We start from the raw sequence: 11,041 nt of genomic DNA on the forward strand, positions 1-11,041 counted from the left end.
TTGAGATTTACACCTATAAATTCTTCATCCACTAGCCTCCCACTTAACCAAATAAGAAAAAAAAAAAAAATTTTGAGGTAGGGCTTGGGGTTCTCTCCAATACCTTCTTTAGGTACGAATTAATAGTATGGATCACTTTTTTAAAAAAAAAATGCAAAGCAAGAAAAGCATTGACACAACGTGCAAATTCTATTTGGAATTGTTGAAGATCATCCTTTACATTTTTAAAACTAAAACAACCTGAAAATGCCTTTGCAGCCAGTGATGTCCAATAAATGTTTATTATCAGATGAGTTTAGTTACAGAATTTGTTATCAGATAATAATGATATACTATATCTCAAAAGAAAAGCTAGATTGAGAAAACAATATTACTCATTTCACAATTCACATTGTATTCTGCCACCACCAACACAAATAAAACACTGGTCTTGAACTGAAATTCTACATATGTTGCACAATGTAATTATTTTTATTTCACAAACAAGAACATTCTCATTATCATTATTCCCTCTCAACTCATAATACTCTTTCACAGCTCTATTTCTAGGTATATGGGTGTTATATTTATCACCCACTTTCTGAACATACATAGACTAAACAACACAATAGTACAACACTTCTACATCCAATTGCTAAGCAATGCTTTCTACCAAAAAGAATGATGATCCGTAAAGAAAAAGAAAAAGAAAAAGAAAAAGAAAGATTGAATTGTATACTTGGCCTGATCAAAACCGAGCATGCATCTGTTTATCAAGATCTTGAAATTCAAATTGTTGTTTCTCTTTCCCTTGCGTGATTCTTATGGTCAAGCAACTGCAATTAGTTCCCTGAAAGCCTCATTCCAGAGGAGACAATTGAATCAGATTTTGATCACAGCTGAAGAGCTCCTAAAGCCTTCACAAACTTCTTTTTGAATGGTTCCTTCTCGTCAGCTACCATGAATTTGAGGCAACTTAGGAGGATCACAATTTATTAGATTTGCCCACAAGTTTGCGAGTGTGAGAAAGTAGTGCTCCCCATTCCAAACCACCAGTCTCAAGCCTGATTCAGGCAAATGTCGAGAAGGTTAGAAAATTCAGGCTCCTTCCACCACCCACCAACAACAAAAGATAAAAATGAACTAAGAGACTGTGATGGGTCAAAGATAATCATAATTTAAAATAAGATAGTAAGGTATTATAATTTGTTTATATCAATTTATAAGCACCAGACAGCCAAGTCAAACATAGTCATCCTCGCATATCACACTATCTTTTTGGACTAAAAAATTTAACTTCATTAGATAAGCTTACCATAGATGCTTGCAAAATATTACAATTTTGATAAAAATGGCAAACTACAGATGCTTGCAATATATTAAAATTTGATGAAAATGGCAAAAGACTCTCCCATTCTAGGCTTTGATTTTCTTTCTGTTACTTTGAAAGTAGCTGATCCAGCTTCAGTCAAGTAATGTTCTTAGATTGATGACCAAAGTAAGAAATTTGCATCACAACTCCAATTGTTTATTCCGTTTTACAAATAATTTTTCCTCAATCCATTTTATATATAAAATTATCTAAAAGAATTTCTTAACTTTGGTATTTAGTTCAAAGTAATCATGGTCACTCGAGAATGCCATACAAACCAGCGGGTGGCAATAAATCCAAAACCCATGTAGAGGAAAATGGTTATTTTCATGGTTTGGAATAGCTTAATTGACCCCTGAGAGCTATGAAATCAATATACCTGGTACAATGCTGGCACTCAAGGCTGACAAGTGACATGTAGGTTGTTGTCCAGAGAAAGCATGATTTTGAAGTGCAAGTGTGTCAATATCATGAATATACTCAATAGATTCCAGCAGTGCCTTTATAGTTCCATCATACTCGAAATCAATACAATCAGAAATACTCTTGAGAGCATCTTCAATTCCTGAACTTGACCATATACTATAACATTCACCTAGAAGACCAACCAAGCCAGCGATATCCGTAGAAGTTAGTAATAGCCAAGGCTTGTGAATCTTGGTTGAGACTCGAAGAACTTCAACTACTCTGTAAATTTCTCCAAGGGCAAGGATATACCGCTTCCCTGTATTTTCACCCCTCAAAAAATAAACAATTAGGATAAAAATTAAGCTCAAAACAATCTACCCTTTGTTTTTTGGAAAAAGAAAATAAGTGTAAGACTATGTAAAAAGGGATCTGCCATGATTATTAAGGTGCATATACCTTGAGGTTCAGATAATATTTGACTTTGAACATTCTTTTGTAATGAATCCTTCCAAATTAAGGCTCCATGTTTCAGCTCTTGAGCACAAACAGAGAGTATTTTAGACCAGGTTGAAACATAATATTGTCGCTCCTCCGCTGATCCCAATTTTAGAATTGTTACTGCTGATGTCACTTCTTTTAGGAGATCAATAGCTGATCTGATATCCTTTTCTGCCTGTTAAAAAAAATATACATGGTGAGGTAAAAGGCCAAAGGCTAATAAGCAGAATATTATGACCGATACAATTTTTTTAGAAAAGTGAAGAATTGTTATTACTTCATACAAATTGTGCATGTGTCTTGAAAGACATCACTTTTTTTTTTGGGGGGGGGGGGGGGGGGGGTTGTTCAAAACATGGGATGTTGGTTGTAAGCATTGTTGGGACTCCATATATCCCATTGCACTAAATTCAGAACTGCTTGATGAGATGCATAGAATCTAAAAATTAGAGTTCATCACTGTTTCTTTAAGGTCCTATGGAATTGAACCCCAGAAAAAACATAAGAAAGAACTACTTAAACAATGAAAAAACAAGGAGGAAACCTAATACTGGCATAATTTCTAACCCAAATAAAATATAAAATAAAAAGGGAGGGGGGGGGGGGGGGAGAATGGCAGCAAACAAGGAAACAATATTTCTTAGAACCAGAAAAAACCAGTTCTCAACAATTGCATTTAATTTCATCACACATACTACTCACTAAGTCATACTTGAACAAAAAACATAAGCCAAACAGCTTATAATAGTTAAAATTTGCTCAAATTACTGCAAACAGTTAAAGCACAGTTTCAGTATTAGAATTGAAAAATCAAATATATTGACCATAATACAAAAAAACGCAAGTATCTAAAGTTATTTGAGTTAACTCATTGTACATATATTAATGCATGTTCTGATCAGGAATCCTATTTTGGAAAAGATGGAGAAGAGGCTCTCTGGGTGGAAGCGCCTCTATTTATCTAAGGGTGGGAGGCTCATGTTAATTAAGAGCACTCTCTCATGTCTCCCGACTTACTTTCTATCTCTCTTTACTATTCCTAAAGCTGTGGCGGCTAGATTGGAATATATTCAGAGGAAGTTCCTTTGGGGGTCTTCGGAGGGGGGATTCAAATATCCTTTGGTGGCCTGGGATAAGGTGTGTATTCCCGTCGAGAAGGGTGGATTGGGGTTAAGAAAGGTGGTGTCGTTTAATCAGGCTTTATTAGGGAAGTGGTTGTGGAGATATGGCCACGAAGATACTCACCTGTAGCGTCGTGTTATTTCTTCTAAATATGGAGAGGGGCTAGGGGGGTGGAGGACTAAGGCTTGCAGGAGGTCCCATGGGTGCGGCCTTTGGAGAAGCATTAATGAAGGTTGGGAGAATTTTTCTAAGCATCTTTCATTTGTAGTGGGGGAAGGCACTCGTATCCGCTTTTGGCATGACAGGTGGGTTGGTGATGCTACTCTAAAAGTTCTCTATCCTGAGCTTTACGAGTGTTCATCGGTCAAGGATGCCTGTATCTCAGAAGTTTTGTGGATTCCAGAAGGGGGTACTGTTAGAGTGTGGAATATAACGTTTTATAGAGCTTTTGAGGATTGAGAGTTGGCGGCTTCGTATTCTCTTCTCCGGCTTATCCAAGCTCGTATCCCTCAGGGTAGTAGGAGAGACATCCTTTATTGAAGGCTCAAAGGGGATGGTAAGTTTGATGCTCGGTCTTATTACCTCGCGATCCAGGGTGCTTCGGATTCTTGGCTTCCTTGGAAGGGGGTTTGGAAACCTAAGATCCCTAAGCGGGTGGCGTTCTTTCTGTGGTCTGCTGCTCATAGCCGGATTCTCACCCTGGATAACCTCATGCTTAAGGGTAGGCCTTTGGTTAATAGGTGTTGTTTGTGTTGCATGGATGGGGAGTCGGTTAACCACCTTCTCCTGCACTGTCCTGTTACCCACTCTCTTTGGTATTCGATGCTTCAGGCCTTTGGGATTCCTTGGGTTATGCCAGGATCGGTGGCGGAATTGATCTCTTGCTGGCATCAGTGGCATGGAAAGGATAAGTCAGACATATGGAATTTGATTCCAGGGTGCTTAATGTGGACTGTGTGGTTGGAGCGGAATCGCCGTTCCTTTGAGGACAAAGAGAAGACCTTGTTTGAGCTAAAGCTTTTATGCCAGCGTAGTCTATTAGAGTGGTCTCGGTGTTGGGGGTTTACTAATTGTTCTTCTCTCTTAGTGTTTATGTCCTCTCTTAGCTTTGTTCCCTAGTAGTTTTTCTCATTCTCTTGTTGTTCATCATCATGAACTTCTTGTATGACTTTCTTTTTCTCATCTATATAAGCTTTCTGATTACTTATCAAAAAAAAAAAAGAATATTATGACGTGTAACTCTCAAATAGAGAAGCATTTAGCTAAAATATAAGATGCTTTCTAGTTCATCATCACAAATCAATGTGAAAGATGCATACCAATGACAATCTTCTTGATAACTCATATTCAGACTCAAGCACTCGGAACTTTGGTTCCTGCAAAACTTCAAGAAGTTCATTGAAGTGTATATTTCTTTGGGATAGATGCTCAGACAGGTCTTCTTCAGATATCAGATTATCTTCGTGTAGCTCATTATAGAATTTCTACAAAAGAAAGAAACAAGAAAGATAACAAAGTGGAAGACCCATTAAAATATGTTGCTCATCAAAGAAGATATAATAATAATTCTAAAACAAACTAATCAAAAGAAAAATCTAAACGTGGTTTAAAATGAGCATTAGCAAACCAATTCAAAATGAGGCAAAAAAATAATTAACAGATGTGTGTTATTGATGTGAGAGAGAGAGAGAGAGAGAGAGAGAACAATACAATATCCACTCCTAAGATGCTTACATAAATTGATTAAAGAGAGAGGATCCAATCTCTAGAAGCCATGATCTCATTGAATAAATTTATTACCATTTAAGAAAAACAGACAAGTTAATATGCTTCTATACAAGTTTCTTAAACTTTTCAGTCAACTCAAAACATGAAGCCGAACAGAAATAGTAAAAGCAATAATAAGCCAGGAAATACACATGAAAAAGTAAAGTCACCAACCTGGATTTCCTCATCAAGAGCTTTTGCTTTTGCCTCTTCACCAGACAGAGCAGTAGTGCTTTGAGCTTTCTAACAAATTGCATTTTCACAAGTTTAATAGGGTAAACAAAGGTAAACAATTTCAACAACAAAAAAATGATCTTAACAAATTACCAACCTTCAGATTGTCAAGATGACACAGTGCAATTGAGCACAGTTCACCCTTTAATTTACAAAAGAAATCAACGCAATCATTTAGCTCTAATGTGGAAGAAGGTTTTTTCTGTGAATCTACAAGATCAATATCAGAAGTTTGATCCTCAGCTCTTGTTCCTGAAATGGCATCTTTAAAGTCCCAGGAATCATCATCAAAATCATCACTGTTGCCTAAATCAGATTCAAACACTGTTGAGGTGGAATGAGTCTCATGGTCACTTTCTTTTGGCATGTTATTAACAGAAGCATTCTGCTCAGCTTGACTGTATAAAGTTGATATGAGATCGTTGATAGATATATTAGAACCAGGACTTTGGATGTTACTTTTTGGGTTGGAGGTGGGTGTAAAACTCGAAATATCTTGAAGGATTGAGGAATCATCAGATTCCAGTTTTCCATCACTGAAAATGGACATGGGCAAGGGTTCCTTGTGATTCTCAGATCTTACCTCATTCCTCTGGGAAAAAAAAAGAAAGGAAAATGGTCACAGAACTATATGGAAAAAAGTTTGCTAAGGAAAGCATAAACCACTGGCAAACTTCATTTGTCATTGGCATACAAAATTTCTAAAGACAGACCAATATATTTCTGCAAGCAATAAGGCTAAGTGAAAACAGATCAACATCAAGGCACCATATATATGCTTAAAAACAAACATCACCTTGATCATGTTACAGTGACATTTATAGTTAGGACTACATTTGTTGAACAACATCATTAAAGATCAACAATAAGCATATATATATCATTTCAGCACTCCCCTCCGCCCACCCTCCACACCCCCCAAAAAAAAAAAAAGAATGAAGAGAAGAAGAAGAATGAGAAGAATGGATCTAATATATATTAGCTGAAAGAGAAACTTTATTGTGGCAAGAGATTTGTGCAGAGAGATATTGGTTTTCCTGAATTTCAATATGTTCTGTTTAGCAACTATAGTTGAATGATATTGAATTTCAGGAAACCCAACATCTATATTTGAATCAATACAATAAGCCTACAATCTAAATTACTACCTGGATTTCATCACTAAAAGCTGGTACTTCTACAACAGAAGGAGTATGATCGGCAACCTTGGACCCTTCCTACATCCAAAAGTAAAGTTTTAGTACCCATGTTCCACATATTTTAGCATAGAGAATGAATAAAAGGAAATCAAATCAAAATGATACAACACCTCGTGCTTTGATCCGGTTTCTGAAGATGCATCCTTGAATTCCCCAAAGTTCTCATCAAATTCATCATTCTCATCAACTGGAGAGGATTTCAAGTCATTCTGTTTGCTTTTAGAGTAAGACCCAAAGATAATATCATCTTGAGTCACAGAAGTTGGATTGAAATTAAATTCAACCTCCCATTCCCCAGATTTGTGAGAAACCCCATCTGATGCAACAAGCGAATCTTTAGGATTGCTTGCACCATTGACATCATAAACGAATGCTACACCAGCAGAAGTAGGAAAATTATCTGCAACCTTTGGCTCTTCCTACAACCAAAATGAAGTTTGAGCACATTCTTCAAGATTTTCAACATCATATAAAGAATAAAGAATTTTTTTTGATAAATAAGGAATAAAGAATTCAAATCACCTGACTCACTGATTTAAGTTGTGATCCTGATTCTGAAAATGCATCCTTAAATTCCCAAAAATTCCCACTGGCACCATCATTCTCACCAGGAGAGGATATCAAATCATTCTGCTTGCTTTTAGAGTACGAATCCAAGACGATACCATTCACAGAACTAGGACCAAAATTAAATCCAGAGTCCCATTTCCCAGATTTTTGAGAGCGCCCATCTGATACGGCAAATAAATCAATAGGACCACTGAAGCCATTATTGTCAAATGATAGTGCGTCTAAACCGGCAGGAGATGTAACAGCAATCTTTGGCTCTTCCTACAGCCAAAATTAAAGTTTGACAATGAACATTCCCTCTAATCCCTACATTATCAGTAAAATTAAAAACCATATCAAAACTGACTCACCGACTTATGCTGTGATCCAATTTTTGGAAACGCATCCTTGAAATCCCAAAAATTTTCAACAGAATCAACTTTTTTATTAGTTGTGGAAGAGGTCACCACGTTTGCAATATCATTGTCCTTACTTTTAGAGAATGAATCCAAGGTAAAAGCATCTTGTTTATTCATTGAAGCCATGTTAAAATCAAACCCGAAGCTCCACTCGCTACTTCTGTGGGAAAACCCATTTGATGCAGTAAAGAAATCACTAGGACCATGCACACCATTGCCAAACTCAAATATATGTTGGGCTCCCTCAGTGTTTTCCCGCCCTTTCGCATCAACCTTTATACAAGAAAATATAAGTTTTATATATATATATAGACCAATCAAAATCGACATTCAAGCGCATATGCATCTATATTAACAGCATGATCAACTACACATATAACATCATATTTCAAGTTCACTTCCAATTTAAAGATAGCTAATTGCTTCTAAATTCCAAAGGGTAATTCAATTGTGTGACACAAACGAATTCAACAAACAAATACACAAAAATTAAACAATACCCGCCTGGATTTCTTCGTCTCTCCGCACTGTTGCTTCCGTTTTCAATCCTGGTGATTCAAAGACTCCTTCTTCCTGATATAAAATCAAAAATCAAAACCATAAGCTTTCCTAATACTCCTTTTAATTCTTGCCACTTGCCAGTAATATCTATCTATCAACTCAGGAATTGTGAACCCTTTGGGAGCTAAGAAAACTAAAAGCTCTACTCAATTGTACAACAACAACAAAACCTTAGTTCCAAAACTATGGGATCAGCTATGGATCTCAATAGACATGTATTCTTTTCCATCATTCTATCCTGTCAAAAATCAATCTCTACTCAATTGTTTCCCATCAAAATTAAAAACCAAAACCATAGAGTGCCAAATTTTAATTACAAAATCTTATTTGTATTGGTCATTTCTTTTTATTATTATAATTTTCTCTCAGCAACCAAAAAATTTTTTTTAACAAAAATTAACTTTTTTGCCGGGGACCAAAAAAGTGTATACCTTTAACTTAGAATCCCCATTTCCGATCCCAGATTCCAATTCTGCAGCTTTGAATTCCCACCCATCATCGTCATCATCATCATCATCAACATCAATAAAACCATTATTACCATTCGAATCCGACCCATTAACATTCAAAGCCGACCCATTAGAATTCACAGCCGACCCATTTCGGGTCTCGGTTTCCCGATCCCGATTATACAAACCGGAAATCAAATCATGAACTTCCAAATCCGGCTTCTTCTTCTTCTCCAGAGAAAAAACGGTAGCACCGTCACCAACTCTAGACTCGTCCACACCAGATCCCTCCTCCTCCTCCTCCTCCTCTTCCCCAAATATCGACAACGGTATTGCCCCACGCGGCTTGACCCACCCAGAATTATCCGACCCGACCCGGTTGTTGGAACCGCCGAACGAATCGGAAATTCGACCGTTGATTTGGGTTGGTGTGGGATGATGATTGGTGGGAAAGGAAACGAAGTGGAAATCACCGAAGCTCTCGTCTTCGCCCACGTCGTCCTCCGCCATGGAATATTGAAAACTTAGCCGAGAAGAAGAGAAAGAGAACAGAGGAGAGGAGAGGAGAGGAGAGGACTCCTCTGAATCTGAATAAAACTCTCTCTTTGTTTTGTTTTCCTGTGTGTTTTGGTAATGGAGGGTTTTGGCTTGGCACGAAACGAAACGGTGCGCACGTGGGTGGGTTAATAATAAATTTCGAATATGGTGCAATTTGACGTGGAATAAACTCCATCCAACACAGCTATACTACTACATCTACAAGTCTACATGCAATTACGGGTTTTTTATTTATTTATTTTAAAATTTTACTAAAAATGATAGGAACTTCATTTTTCACATGGATATATAACAAGATAACCTTTATTATATGAAAAAAAAAATCTAGAACTATAAATTATTATACAATTTTTTTTGTCACAACTGTGATGTGGTATATGTGTGAGTGACGAAGAAAAAATTTGTGAATCTATGTGTAGATGATAGATAACTACTTACAATCTGCCATGTTAAAATTGTGCAAAAAAAATTGTGGAATAGTTTATAATCCTAAAACTACTGTCTTGTTATATATTAATCACAACCAAATAAACAACATTAAACAATGGTGAAAATTTTTGTGTCACTAAAATTTTATTATTATTATTTTTGTTTAAAATACAATTTTGTTCCTAATTTAAGTTTAGGAAGACATACACTTTATGACTCGTTGAAGATATCAAGTTGTATTAGTGTTGGACTGTTGATCACATGTAAAAGTGAGACTAAACTAACCACAAAATTATTCCCATAATAATTTTTTTTTAAACTAACCAAAAATTTCCACCTTAATATATGTCATTAAATAAGCTTATTATTTTCCATTATTAATGCTACCGCCATAAACTATTTTACAATATTTTTACAAAATATTAATATGACAAATTTTTTATTGATTTTCATCTATACCTGTAAGTGCACAATTGCACCTGGACCCAAGAATAGTTATGGGCTCAGACCCAATGAGCCTTAAACAATAAGAATTTGTAGAGTGTGGGCTTGAAACCCAGGTTAGAAGTGTATGAGGATGAAATGACAAACTAAAGATTCCAAGTACTTAGAGACAAAAAGGAGTAATGTAAATGTATCTCCGGACGTAAGCGAAAGTGTTCTTATATTATATCTCTCTCTTTTTCCTTCTTCTTTTAGGTTACAAAAAGTTCCGTCCTATTTCTCGTTCCCTCCTCCTTAAATACTCCTCTTTTTAATACTTTATCCACGTGTTGCCCCCCAATTCCTCCCTTAGCCTAGATATTTCTTTTCTTAGTGCCTTTGAACGGTAACTAGAAGTTTCCCTTCCACCTGTTTAAGTGTCACTTCCTCATTAATGCGGCCAGGGTGGTAGGTGCGTCTTTAATGTGGAGGTAGCAGCCTTTACCTTTAATATTCTTCCAACATCGGCGCTTCTAGGACATTCAAGGGTTCTCTCCCTTTAACCGTTGGTCTTGACCGTATCATTCCCTAATCTTTACCATGAAGTCTCAGGTTCTTTGATGTCAGTCCGAGGGGAAAACCATCCTCGGCTGGATCCTAGGATCCTCGGCGTATAGGCCGACCCATAGCACCAACAATCTCTAACCCCAGGGTCAGGTCGGCCTTCTTTAACAAGGCCCAAAAGGCCCACATTCCCACCAGGATCCTTTTGCCCCACACAATACCCATCATTAATATTACTTTTTTCATTTATCAATAATTACTCATCACATCAGCAGTTTATAAAAAATTTTGTAAAAAAGTTAAAAGTTTATATCTCTACCATGATTCTATTTTTCATCCTAAAATATGGTGTCAGTTGGATTTTTGTTTCCCAAAATTAAAGTCATTTCCCTCACTAAAAAAAAAGAAGTCATAATGTGGTCCATAAAATATCTTTGAAATGTCAATCCCATTCTTTTTATAAGATCCGTTACATCATTCTCTATCTTATAAATTGCATGCAAGAACGTG

General features: G+C 36.5%; 1 protein-coding gene across 1 annotated transcript; it reads right to left on the reverse strand.

Annotated features, from left to right (window-relative positions):
* Positions 1–452: 452 nt before the first annotated feature.
* Positions 453–9,184, reverse strand: LOC142627766 (uncharacterized). The gene is made up of 12 exons (XM_075801642.1): positions 8,540–9,184; positions 8,052–8,120; positions 7,500–7,820; positions 7,102–7,410; positions 6,690–6,998; positions 6,529–6,597; positions 5,478–5,972; positions 5,321–5,389; positions 4,699–4,863; positions 2,216–2,432; positions 1,731–2,075; positions 453–1,043 (listed from the first exon to the last, which is right to left on the reverse strand). The coding sequence occupies exons 1-12, from the start codon at positions 9,065–9,067 to the stop codon at positions 931–933; spliced, it is 3,009 nt and encodes a 1,002-aa protein (XP_075657757.1). The 5' UTR covers positions 9,068–9,184; the 3' UTR covers positions 453–930.
* Between the last annotated feature and the right edge of the window lie 1,857 nt (positions 9,185–11,041).

The sequence above is a fragment of the Castanea sativa genome, chromosome 3 (genome assembly GCF_040712315.1).
Source record: "Castanea sativa cultivar Marrone di Chiusa Pesio chromosome 3, ASM4071231v1".
In the NCBI taxonomy this organism is placed as follows: domain Eukaryota; kingdom Viridiplantae; phylum Streptophyta; class Magnoliopsida; order Fagales; family Fagaceae; genus Castanea; species Castanea sativa.

What these genes read in the sequence shown, in the direction of transcription:
- LOC142627766 (XM_075801642.1), bottom strand. Translation starts at nt 9,067, where the DNA reads ATGGCGGAGGACGACGTGGGCGAAGACGAGAGCTTCGGTGATTTCCAC. An exon ending in AAACCGGATCAAAGCACGAG is followed by an intron (nt 6,598 to 6,689) that starts GTGTTGTATCAT and finishes TTTTGGATGTAG; the next exon opens with GAAGGGTCCAAGGTTGCCGA. An exon ending in AATATTATCTGAACCTCAAG is followed by an intron (nt 2,076 to 2,215) that starts GTATATGCACCT and finishes GTGAAAATACAG; the next exon opens with GGAAGCGGTATATCCTTGCC.